At 40.8% G+C, this 26,962-nt stretch overlaps 2 protein-coding genes across 2 annotated transcripts in view; one reads left to right on the forward strand and one right to left on the reverse strand.

The window, feature by feature from the left end:
* The first annotated feature begins 101 nt into the window (after positions 1-101).
* Positions 102-21,806, forward strand: taf4b (TAF4B RNA polymerase II, TATA box binding protein (TBP)-associated factor). The gene is made up of 16 exons (XM_061888170.1): positions 102-486; positions 9,207-9,573; positions 9,647-9,762; positions 9,822-9,911; positions 9,977-10,078; positions 14,007-14,129; positions 14,211-14,300; positions 14,368-14,496; positions 16,688-16,799; positions 16,873-16,957; positions 17,016-17,176; positions 17,247-17,377; positions 21,069-21,194; positions 21,260-21,316; positions 21,393-21,488; positions 21,564-21,806. The coding sequence occupies exons 2-16, from the start codon at positions 9,240-9,242 to the stop codon at positions 21,687-21,689; spliced, it is 1,878 nt and encodes a 625-aa protein (XP_061744154.1). The 5' UTR covers positions 102-486; positions 9,207-9,239; the 3' UTR covers positions 21,690-21,806.
* Positions 21,382-26,962, reverse strand: part of LOC133543550 (uncharacterized) — a 13,113-nt gene continuing 7,532 nt past the window's right edge. The window contains exons 4-5 of the mRNA XM_061888171.1: positions 26,579-26,860; positions 21,382-22,038 (exon numbers count right to left, since the gene is read on the reverse strand). Of these exons, the coding sequence (XP_061744155.1) occupies positions 21,871-22,038; positions 26,579-26,860 (450 nt within the window). The 3' untranslated portion in view covers positions 21,382-21,870. The remainder of the gene's footprint in view (positions 22,039-26,578; positions 26,861-26,962) is intronic.

Raw genomic sequence — 26,962 nt, forward strand, 5'->3', positions numbered from 1 at the left:
AATGACAATAAAGTCCATTCTATTCTGCAGTACACAAGTGCCCCCGCAGGATGGCGGTAGTTCTCAGGTTCCAACTTCCACGAGAAGAATATTCACGCTGAAAAAACAATGACATTTGTCATTTTAACAAGCGAGTCAATGAAATTAACTAGAATTGTTTTGTTTTTTCCCGTGTGCACCTGAACGCATCACCAGGTTGCATTCAGGAAACGTGAGAGAAGTACGGAATTTACACACAAGTCCTCTTAACATTTAACTTGGCGGTTTCGTGGGAAAGTCGCTGCAATTCAAGCCCTCACTTTAATGACTTACTCCGCCAGTTGAGTTCCAAGTGTCGTGTTGTTGATAATCCAGCTGTCCCTTGTTGAGTCATCTTAAAGAGCGACGTCACGACCACCTGTGACCACATATAGCATCTCTTTCATCACATGCTAGCTGGCGTTGGCCGCTTAGCCGCACTCAGTCCGCCTTAAAGCCCACGCCGAGGTAAGTTTGTACCGCCTTTTCTCAACCATACTCCTTTTTTATGGACGCCTCTATGTTGGATACCGCCAGAAAAGTTTGGCTTTTAATTGGTTTTGTGTCACCTTGCGTTCGGAAATAGAAATGTGACGTTTGCGAACGGTTCGAGTCTTTTGAACGGCTCTTTTAAATTGAACCGATTCGAAGTTCTGAGGCAATTTTTAAGTACATTCTGATAAAGCGGCGGCAAACTAGAAAACTAGCCACCATAAGTAACAGAATTTGGATTTCATAGTTTTATTAAATAGATAAAAATTTGAAATAAAGATGTGACGTTCGCGAATGGTTTGAGTTTTTTGAACGGCTCTTAAATTGAACCGATTCGTAGTTCTCAGGCGATTTTTAAGTACATTCTAATAAAGCCATTGGCAAACTAGAAAATTAGTCACCATATGTAGCAGAATATGGATTTACTTGTTTTATTAAATGGATAAAAATTTGAAATAAAGATGTGACGTTTGCGAATGGTTTGAGTTTTTTGAACGGCTCTTAAATTGAACCGATTCGTAGTCGAGGCGATTTTTAAGTACATTCTAAGCGGCGGAAAACTAGAAAATAAGTCACCATAAGTAGCAGAATTTGGATTTCATTGTTTTATTAAATAGATACAAATTTGAAATAAAGATGTGACATTCGCGAATGGTTTGAGTCTTTTGAACGGCTCTTTTAAATTGAACCGATTCGTAGTTTTCAGGCGATTTTTAAGTACATTCTGATAAAGCGGCAGCAAACTAGAAAACTAGTTACCATAAGTAGCAGAATTTGGATTTCGTTGTTTTATTAAATTGATAAAAATTTGAAATAAAGATGTGACGTTCGCGAATGGTTTGAGTCTTTCGAACAGTTCTCAAATTGAACCGATTCGTAGTTCTCAGGCGATTTTTAAGTACATTCTAATAAAGCATTGGCAAACTAGAAAATTAGTCACCCTACGTAGCAGAATATGGATTTACTTGTTTTATTAAATGGATAAAAATTTGAAATAAAGATGTAACGTTCGCGAATAGTTTGAGTCTTTTGAACTGCTCTTAAATTGAACCGATTCGTAGTTCTGAGGCAATTTTTAAGTACATTCTAATAAAGCATTGGCAAACTAGAAAATTAGTCACCATAAGTAGCAGAATTTGGATTTCATTGTTTTATTAAATAGATAAAAATTTGAAATAAAGATGTGACGTTCGCGAATGGTTTGAGTCTTTTGAACGGTTCTAAAAAAATTTAACCGATTCAAAGTTCTGAGGGGATTTTTAAGTACATTCTGATAAAGCGGCGGCAAACTAGAAAACTAGTCACCATAAGTAGCTGAATTTGGATTTTATTGTTTTAATAAAATAAAAATGTGAAATAAAGATGTGACGTTCGGGAATGGTTTGAGTCTTTTGAACGGCTCTTAAATTGAACCGATTCGTAGTTCTGAGGCGATTTTTAAGTACATTCTGATAAAGCGGCGGCAAACTAGAAAATTAGTCACCATAAGTAGCAGAATTTGGATTTCATTGTTTTATTAAATAGATAAAAATTTTAAATAAAGATGTGACGTTTGTGAACGGTCCGAGTCTTTTGAACGGCTCTTAAATTGAACCGATTCGTAGTTTTGAGGCGATTTTTAAGTACATTCTGATAAAGCGGCGGCAAACTAGAAAACTAGTCACCATAAGTAGCAGAATTTGGATTTCATTGTTTTATTAAATAGATACAAATTTGAAATAAAGATGTGACATTCGCAAATGGTTTGAGTCTTTTGAACGGCTCTTTTAAATTGAACCGATTCGTAGTTTTCAGGCGATTTTTAAGTACATTCTGATAAAGCGGCAGCAAACTAGAAAACTAGTTACCATAAGTAGCAGAATTTGGATTTCATTGTTTTATTAAATTGATAAAAATTTGAAATAAAGATGTGACGTTCGCGAATGGTTTGAGTCTTTCGAACAGTTCTCAAATTGAACCGATTCGTAGTTCTCAGGCGATTTTTAAGTACATTCTAATAAAGCATTGGCAAACTAGAAAATTAGTCACCCTACGTAGCAGAATATGGATTTACTTGTTTTATTAAATGGATAAAAATTTGAAATAAAGATGTAACGTTCGCGAATAGTTTGAGTCTTTTGAACGGCTCTTAAATTGAACCGATTCGTAGTTCTGAGGCGATTAAGTACATTCTAATAAAGCATTGGCAAACTAGAAAATTAGTCACCATAAGTAGCAGAATTTGGATTTCATTGTTTTATTAAATAGATAAAAATTTGAAATAAAGATGTGACGTTCGCGAATGGTTTGAGTCTTTTGAACGGTTCTAAAAAAAATTAACCGATTCATAGTTCTGAGGGGATTTTTAAGTACATTCTGATAAAGCGGCGGCAAACTAGAAAACTAGTCACCATAAGTAGCTGAATTTGGATTTTATTGTTTTAATAAATAAAAATGTGAAATAAAGATGTGACGTTCGGGAATGGTTTGAGTCTTTTGAACGGCTCTTAAATTAAACCGATTCGTAGTCGAGGCGATTTTAAAGTACATTCTGATAAAGCGGCGGCAAACTAGAAAACTAGTCACCATAAGTAGCTGAATTTGGATTTTATTGTTTTAATAAATAAAAATGTGAAATAAAGATGTGACGTTCGCGAATGGTTTGAGTCTTTTGAACGGCTCTTAAATTGAACCGATTCGTAGTTCTCAGGCGATTTTTAAGTACATTCTAATAAAGCCATTGGCAAACTAGAAAATTAGTCACCATATGTAGCAGAATATGGATTTACTTGTTTTATTAAATGCATAAAAATTTGAAATAAAGATGTGACGTTTGCGAATGGTTTGAGTTTTTTGAACGGCTCTTAAATTGAACCGATTCGTAGTCGAGGCGATTTTTAAGTACATTCTAAGCGGCGGAAAACTAGAAAATAAGTCACCATAAGTAGCAGAATTTGGATTTCATTGTTTTATTAAATAGATACAAATTTGAAATAAAGATGTGACATTCGCGAATGGTTTGAGTCTTTTGAACGGCTCTTTTAAATTGAACCGATTCGTAGTTTTCAGGCGATTTTTAAGTACATTCTGATAAAGCGGCGGCAAACTAGAAAATGAGTCACCATAAATAGCAGAATTTGGATTTCATTGTTTTATTAAATAGATAAAAATTTGAAATAAAGATGTGACGTTCGCAAATAGTTTGAGTCTTTAGAATGGCTCTTAAATTGAACCGATTCGTAGTCGAGGCGATTTTTAAGTACATTCTGATAAAGCGGCGGCAAACTAGAAAATTAGTCACCATATGTAGCAGAATATGGATTTACTTGTTTTATTAAATGCATAAAAATTTGAAATAAAGATGTGACGTTTGCGAATGGTTTGAGTTTTTTGAACGGCTCTTAAATTGAACCGATTCGTAGTCGAGGCGATTTTTAAGTACATTCTAAGCGGCGGAAAACTAGAAAATAAGTCACCATAAGTAGCAGAATTTGGATTTCATTGTTTTATTAAATAGATACAAATTTGAAATAAAGATGTGACATTCGCGAATGGTTTGAGTCTTTTGAACGGCTCTTTTAAATTGAACCGATTCGTAGTTTTCAGGCGATTTTTAAGTACATTCTGATAAAGCGGCGGCAAACTAGAAAATGAGTCACCATAAATAGCAGAATTTGGATTTCATTGTTTTATTAAATAGATAAAAATTTGAAATAAAGATGTGACGTTCGCAAATAGTTTGAGTCTTTAGAATGGCTCTTAAATTGAACCGATTCGTAGTCGAGGCGATTTTTAAGTACATTCTGATAAAGCGGCGGCAAACTAGAAAATTAGTCACCATAAGTAGCAGAATTTGGATTTCATTGTTTTATTAAATAGATAAGAATTTGAAATAAAGATGTGACGTTCGCGAATGGTTTGAGTCTTTTGAACGGTTCTAAAAAAATTGAACCGATTCATAGTTCTGAGGGGATTTTTAAGTACATTCTGATAAAGCGGCGGCAAACTAGAAAACTAGTCACCATAAGTAGCAGAATTTGGATTTTATTGTTTTAATAAATAAAAATGTGAAATAAAGATGTGACGTTCGCGAATGATTTGAGTCTTTTGAACGGCTCTTTTAAATTGAACCGATTTGTAGTTTTCAGGCGATTTTTAAGTACATTCTAATAAAGCATTGGCAAACTAGAAAATTAGTCACCATAAGTAGCAGAATATGGATTTACTTGTTTTATTAAATGGATAAAAATTTGAAATAAAGATGTGACGTTCGCGAATAGTTTGAGTCTTTTGAATGGCTCTTAAATTGAACCGATTCGTAGTTCTGAGGCGATTTTTAAGTACATTCTGATAAAGCGGTGGCAAACTAGAATACTAGTCACCATAAGTAGCAGAATTTGGATTTCATTGTTTTATTAAATAGATAAAAATTTGAAATAAAGATGTGACGTTTGCGAATGGTTTGAGTTTTTTGAACGGCTCTTAAATTGGACCGATTCGTAGTCGAGGCGATTTTTAAGTACATTCTAAGCGGCGGAAAACTAGAAAATAAGTCACCATAAGTAGCAGAATTTGGATTTCATTGTTTTATTAAATAGATACAAATTTGAAATAAAGATGTGACATTCGCGAATGGTTTGAGTCTTTTGAACGCCTCTTTTAAATTGAACCGATTCGTAGTTTTCAGGCGATTTTTAAGTACATTCTGATAAAGCGGCAGCAAACTAGAAAACTAGTTACCATAAGTAGCAGAATTTGGATTTCATTGTTTTATTAAATAGATTAAAATTTGAAATAAAGATGTGACGTTCGCGAATTGTTTGAGTCTTTTGAACGGCTCTTAAATTAAACCGATTCGTAGTCGAGGCGATTTTTAAGTACATTCTGATAAAGCGGCGGCAAACTAGAAAATTAGTCACCATAAATAGCAGAATTTGGATTTCATTGTTTTATTAAATAGATACAAATGTGAAATAAAGATGTGACGTTCGCAAATAGTTTGAGTCTTTTGAACGGCTCTTAAATTGAACCGATTCATAGTCGAGGCGATTTTTAAGTACATTCTGATAAAGCGGCGGCAAACTAGAAAATTAGTCACCATAAGTAGCAGAATTTGGATTTCATTGTTTTATTAAATAGATAAGAATTTGAAATAAAGATGTGACGTTCGCGAATGGTTTGAGTCTTTTGAACAGTTCTCAAATTGAACCGATTCGTAGTTCTGAGGGGATTTTTAAGTACATTCTGATAAAGCGGCAGCAAACTAGAAAACTAGTCACCATAAGTAGCAGAATTTGGATTTCATTGTTTTATTAAATAGATAAAAAATTTGAAATAAAGATGTGACGTTCGTGAACGGTGCGAGTCTTTTGAACGGCTCTTTTAAATTGAACCGATTCGTAGTTTTCAGGCGATTTTCAAGTACATTCTGATAAAGCGGCGGCAAACTAGAAAATTAGTCACCATAAGAAGCAGAATTTGGATTTCATTGTTTTATTAAATAAAAATTTGAAATAAAGATGTGACGTTCGCGAATAGTTTGAGTCTTTTGAACGGCTCTTAAATTGAACCGATTCGTAGTCTTGAGGCGATTTTTAAGTACATTCTGATAAAGCGGCGGCAAACTAGAAAATTAGTCACCATAAGAAGCAGAATTTGGATTTCATTGTTTTATTAAATAAAAATTTGAAATAAAGATGTGACGTTCGCGAATGGTTTGAGTCTTTTGAACGGCTCTTAAATTTGATTGATACTTTTATTAGTAGATTGCACAGTACAGTACTTATTCCGTACAATTGACCACTAAATGGTAACACCCGAATAAGTTTTTCAACTTGTTTAAGTCGGGGTCCACGTTAATCAATTCATGGTAAATTGAACTGATTCGTAGTTCTGAGGCGATTTATAAGTACATTCTGATAAAGCGGCAGCAAACTAGAAAACTAGTTACCATAAGTAGCAGAATTTGGATTTCATTGTTTTATTAAATAAAAATTTGAAATAAAGATGTGACGTTCGCGAATGGTTTGAGTCTTTTGAACAGTTCTCAAATTGAACCGATTCGTAGTTCTCAGGCGATTTTTAAGTACATTCTAATAAAGCATTGGCAAACTAGAAAATTAGTCACCATAAGTAGCAGAATATGGATTTCATTGTTTTATTAAATAGATAAAAATTTGAAATAAAGATGTGACGTTCGGGAATGGTTTGAGTCTTTTGAACAGCTGTTAAATTTAACTGATTCGTAGTTCTCAGGTGATTTTTAAGTACATTCTGATAAAGCGGTGGCAAACTAGAAAATTAGTCACCATAAGTAGCAGAATTTGGATTTCATTGTTTTATTAAATAGATAAACATTTGAAATAAAGATGTAACGTTCGCGAATGGTTTGAGTCTTTTGAACGGTTCTAAAAAAATTGAACCGATTCATAGTTCTGAGGGGATTTTTAAGTACATTCTGATAAAGCGGCGGCAAACTAGAAAACTAGTCACCATAAGTAGCAGAATTTGGATTTTATTGTTTTAATAAATAAAAATGTGAAATAAAGATGTGACGTTCGGGAATGGTTTGAGTCTTTTGAACGGCTCTTAAATTGAACCGATTCGTAGTTCTGAGGCGATTTTTAAGTACATTCTGATAAAGCGGCGGCAAACTAGAAAATTAGTCACCATAAGTAGCAGAATTTGGATTTCATTGTTTTATTAAATAGATAAAAATTTGAAATAAAGATGTGACGTTCGCGAACGGTGCGAGTCTTTTGAACCGATTCGTAGTTTTGAGGCGATTTTTAAGTGCATTCTGATAAAGCGGCGGCAAACTAGAAAATTAGTCACCATAAGTAGCAGAATTTGGATTTCATTGTTTTATTAAATAGATAAGAATTTGAAATAAAGATGTGACGTTCGCGAATAGTTTGAGTCTTTTGAATGGCTCTTAAATTGAACCGATTCGTAGTTCTGAGGCAATTTTTAAGTACATTCTGATAAAGCGGCGGCCAATTAGAAAATAGTCACCAGAAGTAGCAGAATTTGGATTTCATTGTTTTTTTAAATTGATAAAAATTTCAAATAAAGATGTGACGTTCGCGAATGGTTTGAGTCTTTTGAACAGTTCTCAAATTTAACCGATTCGTAGTTCTGAGGCAATTTTTAAGTACATTCTGATAAAGCAACGGCAAACTTGAAATTTAGTCACCATGAGTAGCAGAATATGGATTTACTTGTTTTATTAAATAGATAAACATTAGAAATAGACATGTGGCGTTTGCGAATGGTTTGAGTCTTTTGGACGGCTCTTTTAAATTGAACCGATTCATAGTTGTGAGGCGATTTTCATGCACATTCTGATAAAGCATTGGCAAACTAGAAAATTAGTCAACATAAGTAGCCTTTGGATTTACTTATTTTATTAAGTAAATAGATACAAATCTGAAATAGATGTGGCGTTCACGAACGGCTCTTTTAAACTGAAGGATGAGAATTGATTCGCAGTTGTGAGGTGATTTTTATGCACATTCTGATAAAGCGTCGGAAAACTAGAAAATTAGTCAACATAAATTTACATGTCTTAAATAAAAATGTGAAATAGAGATGTGATGTTAACGAACGGTTTGAGTCTTTTGAACGGCTGTTTTAAATTGAACCGATTCGTAGTTGTGAGGCGATTTTTATGCACATTCTGATCAAGCGTCGGAAAACTGCAAAATTAGTCAACATAAATAGCAGCATTTGGATTTACTTGTAGATAAAAATGTGAAATAGAGATGTGACATTCGCGAACGGCTCTTTTTAAATTGTATGAGAACTGATTCGTAGATGAGAACTGATTCGTAGTTGGGAGCCAATTTTTATGCACATGTTGAAAAAGTATTGGCAAACTAGAAAATCAGTCAACATAAACAGCATTTGGATTTACTTGTTTTGTTAAGTAAATAGAAAAAAATCTGAAATAGAGATGTGACGTTTGTGAAGGGGTATTTTTAAATTGTGTGATGAGAACTGATTCGTAGTTGGGAGGCGATTTTTATGCACATTCTGATAAAGCGTCAACAAACTAGAAAAGCAGTCAACATAAATAGGAGCATTTGGATGTATTTGTTTTATTAAATAAATAGATAAAAATGTGAAATACAGACGTGACGTTCGTGAACGGTTCCAGTCGTTTAAACGGCTCTTTTAAAATGAACGGTGAGAACCGACTCGTAGTTGGGAGCAGATTTTTATGCACATGTTGATAAAGCGTCGGCAAACTTGTACATTTGTCAACATTAATAGCAGCGTTTGGATTTACTTTTTTTGTTAGATAAAACAAATATTTGTATTCACTTCCGGTTCATTTTTCTGATATGTGAAGTAGTTCTACAGTAGCCTCAAAATTCTACACACAATACCCCATAATGACAATGTGTCGGTAAATGTATCCTCATTTTTATTATATTCAGATTTTTACCTGAGTTGTACACATTTTATTCTTACATTTCATTGGTATATTTTTTTCTATCGGTAAAATGCGCTTGTGCTACAATATTTTTTAGCTGAGGAACATTTCAAAATAGTGATGTCACTGTCTAAGCCTGGGGATCTGGCCCCGCCGTATGGAATATTTACGATAAAAATGCAAATAAGCGCTATTTCAGAATACAGTAACTCCCACAAATAGTGTGATATTTCTGTGAATTGAAATAATTCTCATGCACGTAATACAAGTATTTTTCAAGGGCCCCTCAAGATCCCATCTCAATTGGGAAATAATGATGTCCACAAGTAAAGAACCCACTGGGACGATGACGTCAGCCAAGTGTGGCCCCGTACCTTCTTCAGCTGTCTCCACTGGGCCCGTCCACCAAGCCAACATCTCCTCAGTTCTGTCCCCGCAAACGTCCCCCGCCGCCGTCATGGTGGTGACCAAGGTCTCCAAGGGCGTGGTCGGCACTAACTATTTGGGCAAAGCGCCTCTGGGCCAGGCCGGCACCACTCAGGGCAGGACCATGGTCATAACCGTGCCGAAGTCGGCGGGGCCGCCGGTGGCCGTGGCCCCTCGGCCGGTCCAGACTCAGCTCCCCACCAACCTCCAGATCCCGCCGGGTGAGCCTCGGGTGTTGTTGATTTCTCCGGTCCTGCGGAGTGAAAGTGAAAATGTGCGTTGACGGGTCGACAGGCATGGTGCTGATCCGCAGCGACAGTGGTCAGCTGATGCTGATGTCCCAGCAGGCCCTGGCGCGAGCTCAGCAGGGAGTGAGGAGCAGCCAGGCCGCAGGATCCCTGACCCCGCAGGTGTGCGTCGGGACGCTGGGGTGGGTCGGGTCATCCACGCTTTTTTTCTCAATCTCCAGGCGTCCACGGCGGCTGCCGGTCAGAGCAAGGAGAAGGTGACGGTGATCCACGTGACGGCGCCGGCGGTCCAGAAGACGGCTTTGGTGAAGGTACCGCCGTCCGGGGTTGGGGAAGGAACCGCGCCAGGGTGACCCGTACTGTACTCTGCCTTCAGGTGATCAACGTGGCCCACAAACCAGCCGTGGTTCACGCCCGCAGCCTGGTGCCGCCGGTCGCCGTGGAAACCAAGAAAGAGCCTCCGCCGACATTTAGTCAAGTGAGCGTCGCATTTTTGTAGCCCAAGGCTGTGTCTCAGTTAGCACACTTAAGTGCATTCAAACCAAGTACACTTAACACGAGCGCTTAGGGTTGTACAGTATACGAATACTAGTATGGTACTGCGATACTAATGAATCATATTCGGTACTATACTGCCTCTAAAAAGTACTGGTACTGTTGCGTTTGGACCAGATGTTCCTCCAAGGGAATTTAAATTACTGGTCATTCCTAAGTTCTTTTGATGACACATAAGCTGAGTTTAAATGATCACTCTGAACAGAATAGGTATTTTGCAATTTATTCCAAAGCTCTGGGGAGACCAACCTAAAAAAACACATTCAAATCGCGTCGCCAAGTTGATCTGAAAACGTTACAGACGTTTTGTCTTTTTCAATATGTCCCTAGAACGAATACACATGTCTATTGTTCTCCTTAGCTGGGAACAGGATGAGATAAGAAGGGAGTATTGCTACTCCTCACATTCCTAAAGCCAAGGTTAACTAGCAGTGTACCATGGACATGAGATTAAAAAATAGAAAGAGTACAAATGGAAAACACTAGCTATTTCAAATATGACTATAGAAAGAAATAACTCTTAAATATAGATATCTATCGACGTCAGTACCCTGCCCCCCATCGTCGTCATGACATTGCTGGTTTTACGAGCAGAGGAGCATGTTCGGCAGCGCGCACACACTGAGTACTTACAAGCAGACACAGTGTGTAGACAGAAAAGGAAGAAAGGATGCATTTTGGTGTAAAAAGTCAAGATAAAGGTGAAGTTATAACACAAACACCCTCAGGAAGAGCTGCTTTAAGACATTGGTTGGCTAGCTAGCAGCTAACCTCCATCCACAGTGTTTTAACTACTTCTAAATCACTAATCCTCGCCTCCATGGGGACAAAGTAAGTACGTTTCTTACACGTAACATTATCACTGGAGGACGAGGAATAGCTAAACATGCTTCGTAGGAGGATACAATAGCTCAGCGGGCGTCACATTGTAAACAAACGTCATGGGTGGATCCACACCTGACATCCACTGTAATGATACCAAGTACAGGAGCGTATCGAGTCGATACCACTATAATTACATCGGTATTTTTGGGCATCACATCTCCTTTCATTTAAAAAAAATTCATATGTTTATAAAGTCAGTAAATATGTCCCTGGACACATGAGGACTTTGAATATGACCAATGTATGATCCTGTAACTACTTGGTATCAGATCGATACCTAAATGTGTGGTATCATCCAAAACTAATGTCAAGTATCAAAGAAGAGAAGAATAAGTGATTATTACATTTTAACAGAAGTGTAGATAGAACATGTTAAAACAGAAAATAAGCAGATATTAACAGTAAATGAACAAGTGCATTAATAAAACATTTTTTACAGTTTGTCCCCTCATAATGTGTACAAAATAATAGGTGTATAAATGACACAATATGTTACTGCAGACTAATTAGGAGTCTTTGTTTGTTTACTTCCTACTAAAAGACAAGTTGTCTAGTATGTTCAACATTTTATTTAAGGACTAAATGACAATAATAAACATAAGTTTCATGTACACTAACATTTTTGTTCCAATAAAAACAATATTTTAGATTAGCATCTAAATATATTTTGGTACCGGTACCAACATATTGGTATCGGGACACCCCTAGTAGTTTCCTGATCGGTTTTGGATGATATCAGCTTGCATGTAATCTACATATTCTTGGTAATACAATGCCCATCATAGCTCGGTTGGTAGAGCGGCCGTGTCAGCAACTCAAGGGTTGTAGGTTCGATTCCCGCTTCCGCCATCCTAGTCACTGCCGTCGTGTCCTTGGGCAAGACACTTTACCCACCTGCTCCCAGTGCCACCCACACTGGTTTAAATGTAACATAGATATTGGGTTTCACGATGTAAAGCGCTTTGAGTCTCTCGAGAAAAGCGCTTTATAAATATAATTAACTTCACTTTCAACTGATTCCGACCTTTCAACAATCAATTTTGTTTCAACAATCCTCCCACACGCTTGAGACTCCCCAATTTCAGTGCCCCTCCCAAAAATCTCCCGGGGCAACCATTCTCCCCAATTTCTCCCCATTTCCAACCGGACAAATATTGGGGGGGCGTGCCTTTAGTGTCCTCCACAACCTGTCGTCACTTCTGCTTTTCCCCTATTTGAACAGCGTGTCAGTCACGCAATGTATGCGGCGTTTATATACACACACACACGCAAGTGAATACAAGGCATACCTGGTCAACAGCCATACAGGTCACATAAACAACTTTAACACTGTTACAAGTATGCGCCACACTGTGAAGCCACACCAAACAATAATGACAAACACATTTCGGGAGAACATCCACACCGTAACACAACATACTGTATTTCCTCGAATTGCCGCCGGGGCGCTAATTAATTTAAAACCTCTTCTAACTCCGTCGCTTACCAAAGGCATGTGGTAAATTTAGACCTGCGCTTATAAATTTGAGTGTGATGTAAGGATACCATCATAAAAAGCACATTTAATAAAAAAAACGTTATTATGGTCTTACATTTACTTATAAATGAAGTCCATGCACAGCTCCTTCTGATCAAAGGCATCGATAACTTGTTTATAGAAGTCTTCTTTATCTTTCTTCAGTTTTAAAAGTCTCCCTGTCTCGATGGAGATCTTCCTTTATTACCTCCTGCTTCCATTGAAAGTCCAGTTTAGAAAACAGTTTTATTTTAGATATGTAATCCTCCATGTTAAAAGTGCAAGCGAGAGGAAAAAATAAACGATCGCTGCTTGTTGTCACTTCTTCTGCAGCCGAGTAGTCGCAAGAAGGATCACTAGCGCCCTCTACCACCAGGGGGCGGGAGTCATTTAGTGACTCATATTTGACACAAGCAGCTACGGTATATTAATAAAACATAGCTGCTTGCTGTTCTTTTTAGCATATTCAATAGTTTGGACCTTAAATGATAAATAAATGATAAATGGGTTGTACTTGCATAGCGCTTTTCTACCTTCAAGGTACTCAAAGCGCTTTGACACTACTTCCACATTTACCCATTCACACACTGATGGAGGGAGCTGCCATGCAAGGCGCCAACCAGCACCCATCAGGAGCAAGGGTGAAGTGTCTTGCTCAGGACACAACAGACGTGACGAGGTTGGTTCTAGGTGGGATTTGAACCAGTGACCCTCGGGTTGCGCACGGCCACTCTCCCACTACGCCACGCCGTCTTAATCTTCTTCCCTTTATGCCATTTGAAATGATTGAAATCAGCCTCCTCCATTTTGAAAATGATGACAGGTGAAGTGTCAGTCGTGACGTGACGAGTTTGACCCGGGGGAAATTCTTGGCATATGCTAATTATTTGGCGAAACGAGTTTGACCCGGCGGAAATTCTAGACATTCGCTAATAAAAATTATATTTTGCGACACGAGTTCGACCCGGCGTTAATCCTGAGCCGGCGGTAATGCTAAGCATGCGCAAATTATTTTGTGAAACGAGTTTGACCGGTAGTAATTCTAGGCAGGCGCATACTATAAACCCGGCGGCAATTCAAGGAAATACGGTAACAACACAACAAATAGCCAGAAGCCCTTGCAGCACTAACTCTTCCGGGATGCTATAATATACACCCCCGCTACCAACCCCTCCATCTCCTGAATTCGGAGGTCTCAAGGTTGGCAAATATGTCCCACACTACTTTCTGATATATCAGAACTTCCCGGTTTTCCTGGAATGTTCTCCCCATTGACAAAGTACTGCACAGGAAGTGTTGTCATGACAACAGCGGCGCCCTCAAAGCATGAATAAAAGTAGGCACACAGGGGCACTCGGCAGGATGGCAAAGATTGCAAATAGAGGCGAGGTTCCACTTGAAGTGACGAGAAATTGACCAAGTCCTTGTGTGCGGGACTTCCACCCGGCAGGAGACCATGGAGAGCGTGAAGAAGTGCAAGAACTTCCTGGTGACCCTCATCAAGCTGGCGTCCAGCGACTCCAAGTCCACCAGCATGGCCAACAACGTGCGAGGCCTGGTCAGGAGTCTGCTGGTGTGCTTCTACCCTCTCCTGGTCCCGGTCCCAGGTCCACGTCGGCCGCCTGGTCACGTGTCCGCCCTGTCTCACCCGCAGGAAGGCAAGATGGAGGCGGAGGAGTTCACCGAGGCGCTGTACCGGGAGCTCAAGTCCACGCCGCAGCCGTGCTTGGTGCCTTTTCTCAAGGTGCATGGTCACATGACTTCTCCCGCTCACTAAGCACACAACTCAACTTCTGTTCTCCAATCCACAGAAAAGTCTTCCGGCCGTGCGTCGCCTCACCTCGGACCCCCAGTCCTTCATCCAGCAGGCCTCCTGCTGCCCCCCTGCTGTGAAGAAGCCCAGTGCCAACGCTGCGCCAAGTCCAAGACCAGCCCAGCAGGTGGACTTCCTTTTGAATTATGGATGTAACGTGTCAATGATGATGATTCTCAGTCCTCACCATCAAGCTGCTCAGTGGCTTAGTGGTTAGTGTCCGCCCTGACATGGGTACGTCGTGAGTTCAAACCCCGTCCAAGTCATACCAAAGACTAAAAAAAATGTGAGCCATTACCTCCCTGCTTGGCACTCAGCATCAAGTGTAGGAATTGGGGGTTAAATCACCAAAAATGATTCCTGGGCGTGGCCACTGTTGCTGCTCACTGCTCCCCTCACCTCCCAGGGGGTGAACAAGGGGATGTGTCAAATGCAGAGGACAAATTTCATCAAACTCATTTTATACTGGTACACCTCAGATTCAAATACCTTATTACTTGACACATACTAACTGCTAGCATGCTAACTTTATTTGCTAATTCTGCAGCTGTGCACCTCAGAGTCAAATACCTTATTACTTGACACATGTTAACCGTTAAAATGCTAACTTTTTTGTTAGTTTTGCAGTGAAACGCCTTAAAGTCAAATACCTTATTACTTGACACATTAACTGTTAGCATGCTAACCGTCTTTGCTAATTTTTTCAGCCATACACCTCAGAGTCAAATACCTGATTACTTGACACATGCTAACTGTTAGCATGCTAACTTTTTTTTGTTAGTTTTGCAGTCAAACACCTTAGCTTCAAATACCTTGACACATGTTAACTGTTAGCATGTTAACTGTCTTTGAGAATTTTGCAGCTGTACCCCTTAAAGTCAAATACCTTATTACTTGACACATGTTAACCGTTAAAATGCTAACTTTTTTGTTAGTTTTGCAGTCAAACGCCTTAAGGTCAAATACCTTATTACTTGACACATTAACTGTTAGCATGCTAACCGTCTTTGCTAATTTTTTCAGCCATACACCTCAGAGTCAAATACCTGATTACTTGACACATGCTAACTGTTAGCATGCTAACTTTTTTTTGTTAGTTTTGCAGTCAAACACCTTAGCTTCAAATACCTTGACACATGTTAACTGTTAGCATGTTAACTGTCTTTGAGAATTTTGCAGCTGTACCCCTTAAAGTCAAATACCTTATTACTTGACACATGTTAACCGTTAAAATGCTAACTTTTTTGTTAGTTTTGCAGTCAAACGCCTTAAAGTCAAATACCTTATTACTTGACACATGTTAACTTTTAGCATGTTAACTGTCTTTGATAATTTTGCAGCTGTACCCCTTAAAGTCAAATACCTTATTACTTGACACATGTTAACCGTTAAAATGCTAACGTTTTTTGTTAGTTTTGCAGTCAAACGCCTTAAAGTCAAATACCTTATTACTTGACACATGTTAACTTTTAGCATGTTAACTGTCTTTGCTAATTTTGCAGCCGTACCCCATAAAGTCAAATACCTTATTACTTGACACATGTTAACTTTTAGCATGTTAACTGTCTTTGATAATTTTGCAGCTGTACCCCTTAGTCAAATACCTTATTACTTGACACATGTTAACCGTTAAAATGCTAACTTTTTTGTTAGTTTTGCAGTCAAACGCCTTAAAGTCAAATACCTTATTACTTGACACATTAACTGTTAGCATGTTAACTGTCTTTGCTAATTTTGCAGCCGTACCCCATAAAGTCAAATACCTTATTACTTGACACATGTTAACCGTTAAAATGCTAACGTTTATTGTTAGTTTTGCAGTCAAACGCCTTAAAGTCAAATATCTTATTACTTGACACATGTTAACTTTTAGCATGTTAACTGTCTTTGCTAATTTTGAAGCTGTACCCTTTAAAGTCAAATACCTTATTACTTGACACATGCTAACTGTTAGCATGCTAACTTTTTTTTGTTAGTTTTGCAGTCAAACACCTTAGAGTCAAATCCCATATCACTTGACACATGTTAACTGTTAGCATGCTAACTGTCTTTGCTAATTTTGCAGCCGAACACCTCAGAGTCAAATACCTTATTACTTGACACATGTTAACTGTTAGCATGCTAACTGTCTCTGCTAATTTTGCACCCGTACACCTGAGTGTAAAATAACTTATTACTTGACACATGCTAACTGTTAGCATGCAAACTTTTTTTTGTTAGTTTTGCAGTTGAACACCTTAGCGTCAAATACCTTATTACTTGACAGGTTAATTTTTTGGTTAGTTTTACTGTAAGGAACATCATGTGACCTCACTTAGCTTCAGGTCCAGCAGTCCAGTCTCAGACCTGAGCTCACCACGTTGGCCCAGTCCAGAACGTTCCCCTCCATGAGCATCAGACCCAGCTTCCAAACAGGAAAACATGTCCCAGGTGAGAGATGACTCCTATCAAAGATCCTTTATTGGAGCAGGAGGTCCTCCTCTTGCCCTCCATGTGGTCTTAGGAGCCATGACGCTGAAGCAGCCTTGTGCAGGAGATCCAGCTGGCACCAGCAGAACTTCATCCAGGGAGAACTCCGCATCTTACAAGTAAGAAGACCACCTCCTCCTATGTAAGTCCTGGTCTTATCCGCCCGTGTCCTCTCAGAGAAGACGACGACATTAACGACGTGGCGTCCATGGCCGGAGTCAACCTGCGAGAGGAGAACGCTCGGATCCTGACCAGCGCGGTCGGCGCCGTGGTCCAGTCCTGCCAGGACCAGCTCTTCCTGTCTTCTCCACCCGTGCTCAGCAGAATCCTCCACACAGGTGCAGGCCACTTGACCCATGACCCCCCCCCTCGAATAATGGACTTGTTTTAATTCCGCGCACGTCTCAGGGCGGGAACTGGGGGTGACTGAGGTGGGCCCGGAGGTGGTGGCTCTGGTCTCTCATGCCACCCAGGAGTGTCTCCGTGGGATCCTGGAGAAGCTCTCAGCCATGGCAGAACACCGCAAGGCCGGTCTTAAGGTACTGACCCGTCTGTGTCTTCAAGTACACTTCTCTATTCACATGTCCTGTGGGATACTTTGTTGTGGTCTACTGAGTCAAACAAAAGTGTTTTTTAGCATCTATCCCTCGTACATTAAAGGCCTACTTAAAGCCACTACTAGCGACCACACAGTCTGATAGTTTATATATCAACGATGAAATATTAACATTGCAACACATTTAGTTCACTAAATCGCAATTTTAAATTTCCTGCGGAAGTATCATACTAAAACGTCGCGGTATGATGACGCGTGCACGTGACGTCACGCATTGTAGAGGACATTTTGTTCCAGCACCGATCCCAGCTATAAGTCATCTGCTTTAATCGCATAATTTTACAGTATTCTGGACATCTGTGTTGCTGAATCTTTTGCAATTTTTTTCAATTAATAATGGAGACGTCAAAGAAGAAAGCTGTAGGTGGGAAGCGGTGTATTGCGGCCGCCTTTAGCAACACAAACACAGCCGGTGTTTCCTTGTTTACATTCCCGAAAGATGATAGTCGAGCTTTACTATGGAACAGAGCGGTCAAGCGAACACGGTTGGATTGGACCACACAGACAAAGTACAGTGTATTATGCAGCGATCATTTCGAAAGATCGTGTTTCGAAGAGGGTCCCTTGCGAAGGGCAGAGATGGGCATCGCCACCACCCGTCGACTGGTGCGGAAGAAAGGTGCGGGGCCGACTTTCAGGTTGTACAGGTACGACTATATCTCACTAAAATACTAGTAACACAATAAGCAGATAAGGGATTTTCCCGAATTATCCTAGTAAATTTGTCTAATAACATCTGAATCGTGGGGCTTCACGGTGGCAGAGGGGTTAGTGTGTCTGCCTCACAATACGAAGTTCCTGCAGTCCTGGGTTCAAAATCCAGGCTCGGGATCTTTCTGTGTGGAGTTTGCATGTTCTCCCCGTAAATGCGTGGGTTCCCTCCAGGTACTCCGGCTTCCTCCCACCTCCAAAAACATGCACCTGGGGATAGGTTGATTGGCAACACTAAATGGTCCCTAATGTTTGAATGTGAGTGTGAATGTTTTCTGTCTATCTGTGTTGGCCCTGCGATGAGGTGTACCCCGCCTTCCGCCCGATTGTAGCTGAGATAGGCGCCAGCGCCCCCCGCAACCCCAAAAGGGAATAAGCGGTAGAAAATGGATGGATGGATGGATGGAACATCTGAATCGCTCCCACTGTACAGTCTTTTTTTTTCGTCCCTCACTCTCACTTTCCTCATCCACAAATCTTTCATCCTCGCTCAAATTAATGGGGAAATCGTCGTTTTCTGGGTCCGAATCGCTCTCGCTGCTGGTGGCCATGATTGTAAACGATGTTCAGATGTGAGGAGCTCCACAACCCGTGACGTCACGCGCACATCGTCTGCTACTTCCGATACAGGCAAGGCTTTTTTATTAGCGACCAAAAGTTGCCAACTTTATTGTCGATGTTCTCTACTAAATCCTTTCAGCAAAAATATGGCAATATCGCGAAATGATCAAGTATGACACATAGAATGGAGCTGCTATCCCCCTTCAAATAAGAACATCTCATTTCAGTAGGCCTTTAAAGCAGGGGTGGACCTAAAGTAGTGTTGGGTTTGGTACCGGTACCAAAATGTATTTTGATACTTTTCTACATAAAGGGGACTACAATAACGTCATTATTGACTTTATTCTAACAAAAAATGTTAGTGTACATGAAACATATGTTTATTATCATCATTTAGTCCTTCAATAAAATGTTGAACATAGTAGACAACTTGTCTTTTAGTAGTAAGTAAACAAACAAAGACTCCTAATTAGTCTGCAGTAAAATATTGTATCATTTATACACCTATTATTTTGTACACATTATGAGGGACAATCTGTAAAAAATCAGTTATTAATCCATTTGTTCATATCTTCTTATTTTCTATCTACACTTCTGTTAAAATGTAATAATCACTTATTCTTCTCTTCTTTGACACCACACATTTAGTTTTGGATGATACCACACATTTAGGTATGGATCTGATACCAAGTAGTTACAGGATCCTACATTGGTCATATTCAAAGTCCTCATGTGTCCAGGGACGTATTTACTGACTTTATGAACATAATATCAATTTTAAAGGAGGGAAAAACATTTTGTGGTACTAAAAATATCAATGTAATCATAGTTGTATCGGCTATATACACTCTTATCCACTTGGTATCATTACAGTGGATGTCAGGTGTAGATCCACCCATTGCGTTTGTTTACATTGTGACTAGAGATGTCCGATAAATGCTATAAAATAATATCGGAAATTATTTGCATCCGTTTCAAAAAGTAACATTTATGACTTTTTAGAACGCCGCTGTGTACACGGAAGTAGGGAGAAGTACAGAGCGCCAATAAACCTTAAAGGCACTGCCTTCACTTGCCGGCCCAGTCACATATCTACAGCTTTTCACACACACAAGTGAATGCAAGGCATATTTGGTCAACAGCCATACAGGTCACACTGAGGGTGGCCGTATAAACAACTTGAACACTGTTACAAATATGCGCCACACCAAACAAGAATGACAAACATTTCGGGAGAACATCCGCACCGCAACACAACATAAACACAAATACCCAGAACCCCTTGCAGCACTAACTCTTCCGGGACACTACAGTATACCCCCCCAACCCTTACCTTGTTTCATTGTTTAATGCACACAGCCGGGTATCACAACAAAATTAGGCATAATAATGTGTTCATTCCACCACTCTATATATTGGTATCTGTTGATATCGGTATCGGTTGGTCAATATCGGATACCAACAATAAAAGCCATTATCTGACATCTCTAATTTCTATCTGCACTTCTGTTAAAATGTAATAATCACTTCTCTTCTTTGATACTTTATATTAGTTTTGGATGATACCACACATTTACGTATCGATCTGATACCAAGTAGATACAGGATCGTACATTGGTCATATTTAAAGTCCTCATGTGTCCATGGACGTATTTCCTCAGTTTATAAACATAATATGATTTTTGAAAAAAGATTGTGTGACGATTAAAAAAATAAATGTAATCTCAGTAGTCGACGCGATACGCTATTGTACTTGGTATCATTACAGTGGATGTCAGGTGTCATGGCCTTTGTTTACATTGTGACTCTGGTGAGCTATTGTATCCTCCTACGGTGTGTAGTGAAGCATGTTTAGCTATTCCTCGTCCTCCAGTGATAATGGTACTTGTAAGAAAGTTACAATTTTGTTGTCGCCATGGAGGCGAAGGTTATCCAAATATAGCAATGTTTGATTAAACGTGAATCGATACATTTAGTATCCGACCCAACTGTACACCTTATAAAGCTTTAGTGATGCCACCGCTGGAACTGATTATTATGTTATATTATACTTCCGGTTGAAAGCTCAGTCCAAAAGAGGATGCTGTAGCACAAACGACAACACACCTAGTCTGTGTGTTTGCTTGTTTTTTTTTTCTTCCAAAAACTATTTGCATTAAAAATCCATAAATGAGCTGCGCCATTTTATAAGCTGCAGGTTTCAAAGCGTCGGAAAAAAGTAACGACTTACAGTCAATCGAAGTAGAATTGCAAGATGAATCTAAAATGCTCACCTTCGCCAGTCCTCCATGGGGGTCTAGAGAGAGATGTCCCGGTTGTAAGGATTGCGATCATGTCCCAAGGAAGACCCGCTGCACGCCAAGGTGAGCGACGTGCGCGGCCAGCTGCGCTTCCTGGAGGAAGTGGAGAGCGTGAAGAAGAGGAGGAAAGAAGAGGAGGAGCGGGAGAGGCTGCTGCGCCTGGCCCGGGTAAGTCGGGGACACCAGGTGGACCACCTGACCATCAGTCCGTCTCACGTCCATCCCTCTCACAGAGCCGCTCCCACCCCGAGGACCCCCTGCTGCAGCAGCTCAAGCAGCGCGCCAAAGAGGTGACCCTTGACCCCGACTAAACACCCCCCCCCCCCCCCCCTTCCCCCCCGCTGAGATTGTGACCTCTGCCTTCAGTTGCAACAGCTGGAAGAAGCCGAGCTGCAGCAGCGTGAGGCCAACCTCGCCGCCCTGGCCGCCATCGGGCCGCGCAAGAAGCGAGCGGAAGGCCAGGTAAGGGTTTTGTGAGACCACCTGTCCCATGCCCCCCCTCCCCCTGCGGGTCTTTATTCTTCTCTCGGGCGTCAGGTGTCTCTGCCGCCAAGACCGGGCTTCCAGCGCGTGACCCGGGTCATGCTGCGTGACCTCCTGCTGTGCATGGAGCAGGACCACTTCCTGCGCCGCTCCCTCACCTTCTACAGAGCCATGCTCTGATGCCTCCTGGCTCCTCCCACTATCACATCTACACCTTTTGTAAATAGCTCTTCTTTTCATTTCTTCACAAAATGGGTTTAATGGTTTGAGCGCCACATTAAAAAATGTCCACAAGCATTTTCTTGTCTTGTTGTTTTGTGGCGGAGGTGACTCAGACACAATGACATCACCTCACTTCCTGTCAGGCGCAGTCCAGCTCTTCCTGTTTGACTCGTCCGGGGGAGGGACTCCGGCCACTGAGCCCCGCCCTCTGCAGCACGTACTCGCTGAAGTGGGAGGGGGAGTCTGCGCCGCCGCCGCACGAACCACACGTGATGCGGAATCTTCTCTGCTGCAGTCGCTCCAACACCTGCACACAAGTAACACACACACCTGTCATGTTACAACACACATGTCAACAGATGTTTCATGTTACCACAACACATGTGACATGTTACCACAACACACCTTTCTTGTTACCACAACACGTGTCCTCTTACCACAACACATTCCTGTTACCACAACACATGTGGCATGTTACCACGACATGTGTCGTTGATACAACACACCTGTCATGTTACCACAACACACCTGTCATGTTACCACAACACACCTGTCATGTTACCACAACACATCTGTGTCATGTTACCACAACACATCTGTGTTGTGTTACCACAACACATCTGTGTCGTGTTACCACAACACATGTGTCATGTTACCACAACACATGTGTCATGTTACCACAACACACGTGGCATGTTACCACAACACACGTGGCATGTTACCACAACACACCTGTCATGTTACCACAACACACCTGTCATGTTACCACAACACATCTGTGTCATGTTACCACAACACATGTGTCATGTTACCACAACACATCTGTGTCATGTTACCACAACACATCTGTGTCATGTTACCACAACACATGTGTCATGTTACCACAACACATCTGTGTCATGTTACCACAACACACCTGTCATGTTACCACAACACACCTGTCATGTTACCACAACACACCTGTCATGTTACCACAACACATCTGTGTCATGTTACCACAACACACGTGGCATGTTACCACAACACACCTGTCATGTTACCACAACACACCTGTCATCATGATACCACAACACATATGTGTCATGTTACCACAACACATATGTGTCATGTTACCACAACACATAAGTGTCATGTTACCACAACACATAAGTGTCATGTTACCACAACACATAAGTGTCATGTTACCACAACACATAAGTGTCATGTTACCACAACACATCTGTGTCATGTTACCACAACACATGTGGCATGTTACCACAACACACCTGTCATGTTACCACAACACACCTGTCATGTTACCACAACACATCTGTGTCATGTTACCACAACACACGTGGCATGTTACCACAACACACCTGTCATGTTACCACAACACACCTGTCATCATGATACCACAACACATAAGTGTCATGTTACCACAACACATAAGTGTCATGTTACCACAACACATAAGTGTCATGTTACCACAACACATCTGTGTCATGTTACCACAACACACCTGTCATGTTACCACAACACATCTGTGTCATGTTACCACAACACACGTGGCATGTTACCACAACACACCTGTCATGTTACCACAACACACCTGTCATGTTACCGCAACACATCTGTGTCATGTTACCACAACACATGTGTCATGTTACCACAACACATGTGTCATGTTACCACAACACATCTGTGTCATGTTACCACAACACACCTGTCATGTTACCACAACACATGTGTCATGTTACCACAACACATCTGTGTCATGTTACCACAACACATCTGTGTCATGTTACCACAACACATGTGTCATGTTACCACAACACATCTGTGTCATGTTACCACAACACACCTGTCATGTTACCACAACACACCTGTCATGTTACCACAACACACCTGTCATGTTACCACAACACATCTGTGTCATGTTACCACAACACACGTGGCATGTTACCACAACACACCTGTCATGTTACCACAACACACCTGTCATCATGATACCACAACACATATGTGTCATGTTACCACAACACATATGTGTCATGTTACCACAACACATAAGTGTCATGTTACCACAACACATAAGTGTCATGTTACCACAACACATAAGTGTCATGTTACCACAACACATCTGTGTCATGTTACCACAACACATGTGGCATGTTACCACAACACACCTGTCATGTTACCACAACACACCTGTCATGTTACCACAACACATCTGTGTCATGTTACCACAACACACGTGGCATGTTACCACAACACACCTGTCATGTTACCACAACACACCTGTCATCATGATACCACAACACATAAGTGTCATGTTACCACAACACATAAGTGTCATGTTACCACAACACATAAGTGTCATGTTACCACAACACATCTGTGTCATGTTACCACAACACACCTGTCATGTTACCACAACACATCTGTGTCATGTTACCACAACACACGTGGCATGTTACCACAACACACCTGTCATGTTACCACAACACACCTGTCATGTTACCGCAACACATCTGTGTCATGTTACCACAACACATGTGTCATGTTACCACAACACATGTGTCATGTTACCACAACACACCTGTCATGTTACCACAACACACCTGTCATGTTACCACAACACATCTGTGTCATGTTACCACAACACATCTGTGTCATGTTACCACATTACACGTGGCATGTTACCACAACACATCTGTGTCATGTTACCACAACACACGTGGCATGTTACCACAACACACCTGTCATGTTACCACAACACACCTGTCATCATGATACCACAACACATATGTGTCATGTTACCACAACACATAAGTGTCATGTTACCACAACACACCTGTGTCATGTTACCACAACACACCTGTCATGTTACCACAACACATGTGGCATGTTACCACAACACACCTGTCATGTTACCACAACACACGTGGCATGTTACCACAACACACCTGTCATGTTACCACAACACACCTGTCATGTTACCACAACACATCTGTGTCATTGATACCACAACACACCGGTCATGTTATCACAACACATGTGGCATGTTACCACAACACACCTGTCATGTTACCACAACACACCTGTCATGTTACCACAACACACCTGTCATGTTACCACAACACACCTGCCATGTTACCACAACACATGTGTCATTGATACCACAACACACCGGTCATGTTACCACAACACATGTGTCGTTGATACCACAACACGTGTCGTTGATACCACAACACGTGTCGTTGATACCACAACACGTGTCGTTGATACCACAACACACGTGTCGTTGATACCACAACACGTGTCGTTGATACCACAACACATGTGTCGTTGATACCACAACACACGTGTCGTTGATACCACAACACGTGTCGTTGATACCACAACACGTGTCGTTGATACCACAACACAGGTGTGTGATGTATGGGATGAATATGTTGAGTGTAAAAGTTGCATGGAGACATGCTATCTTAATTTGATGACCAATACATTCCAAATAAATTAATATTTTTGCATAAACAGAATGAAGTTACATCCACCTAATGTGCACCTTCTTTAGAAGTGACTTACTGCCACAAGTGGTGGGAAGGTGCATTACATGTGAGAGTTTTGGTGTTTAAGAATTGAAGTAATGCTGACTAAAGATGATGCAACTAAATATCAGGGTGACTTTTTGAGGCCAGACAAGGTTCAACTTTTGTCGGCGTTACTGGAAACTAAAGTGCAGTACCAGCTAGAGTTGTTCCAATACCAATATTTTGGTACCAGGACCAAAATGGATTTTGTTACTTTTCTAAATAAAGGGCACCAGAAAAAATTTCATTATTGTTTTTATTTGCAAAAAGTCTTAGCATACATGAAACATATGTTTATTGTCATTTAGTCCTTAAATAAAATGTTGAACATACTAGACAACTTGTCTTCTAGGAGTAAATAAACAAAGACTCCTAATTAATCTGCTGTCATTTATACACCTATTATTTTGTACACATTATGAGGGACAAACTGTAAAAAATCAGTTATTAATCCATTTGTTCATTTACTGTTAATATCTTCTTATTTTCTATCTACACTTCTGTTAAAATGTAATAATCACTTCTTCTCTTCTTTGATACTTGACGTTAGTTTTGGATGATACCACACATTTAGGTATCGATCTGATACCAAGTAGTTACAGGATCATACATTGGTCATATTCAAAGTCCTCATGTGTCCAGGGACATATTTACTCAGTTTCTGAACATATGATTTTTTTAAAAAGGAAGAAGGATTGTGTGACGATTAAAAAATAGATGTAATCCTAGTAGTATCGATGCGATCTGCTATTGTATATGGTATCATTGCAGTGGATGTCAGGTGTAGATCCACCCATGGCGTTTGTTTACATTGTGACGGCGGTGAGCTATTGTGTCCTCCTACGGTGTGTGGTGAAGCATGTTTAGCTAGTCCTCCTCCTCCAGTGATAATAGTACTTGTAAGAAACTTGATGGATGTTGGCTGCTAACTTGCTAGCCATGTCTTAAAATGTTTCAGTCTTATAACTTCACCTTTATCTTGACTTTTTACACCAAAATGTGTCCGTTCTCTCTTTTCTGTCTACACACTGTGTCTGCTTGTAAGTACTCTGTGTGCGCGCGCTGCCGAACATGCTCTTCTGCTCGTAAAACCAGCAATGTTACCACGTGAAAGGGGGGGGGGCAGTACTTTTTAGAGGCGGTATAGTACCGAATATGATTGAAATACTAGTAAATGACACTGTAGTGTACTAGTAGGGGTCTAGCGTACAAGTGCAGTCCTGAGTAGAAGGTAGTGCACTAGTAGCTGACCAAGATGGAGGCTGAGTTGAGTACCTGGACAGAGTTGAGGCCGCAGTGGTCACTGAGGTGAAAGTGCGTGAGGTGGGTGGAGTCGTCGGGGGAAGCGCACAAGGCCTCCGTCACCTCCGGGAAGACCTCCTCGATGGCGGCGCGGCGGCCGCTCACGCCGATCCTCTCTTGCGCCACGCGGACCACCACGCACTCCCGCGCCTCCGACGCCTTGTCGCGCTGGCGCTCCGCCCGCCAGCGCCGCAGTTCCGCCTGCAAGGGCGCCAGCTGGAAGAAGGAGGCCTCCTCGTACAGCAGAGAGTACTCCTGAAAGGTCAGAGGTCAGACTGGACTTGTCTTATCACGCTGCACCTGTGTGACCTTGACCCCGCCTTATGGCTAACATGACAAATATACTCGGGCAGCACG

This window comes from Nerophis ophidion, linkage group LG26, assembly GCF_033978795.1.
Source record: "Nerophis ophidion isolate RoL-2023_Sa linkage group LG26, RoL_Noph_v1.0, whole genome shotgun sequence".
NCBI lineage: Eukaryota > Metazoa > Chordata > Actinopteri > Syngnathiformes > Syngnathidae > Nerophis > Nerophis ophidion.

What these genes read in the sequence shown, in the direction of transcription:
- taf4b (XM_061888170.1), top strand. Translation starts at nt 9,240, where the DNA reads ATGATGTCCACAAGTAAAGAACCCACTGGGACGATGACGTCAGCCAAG. An exon ending in AGAAGACGGCTTTGGTGAAG is followed by an intron (nt 9,912 to 9,976) that starts GTACCGCCGTCC and finishes CTCTGCCTTCAG; the next exon opens with GTGATCAACGTGGCCCACAA. An exon ending in CAGCAGAATCCTCCACACAG is followed by an intron (nt 17,177 to 17,246) that starts GTGCAGGCCACT and finishes CGCACGTCTCAG; the next exon opens with GGCGGGAACTGGGGGTGACT.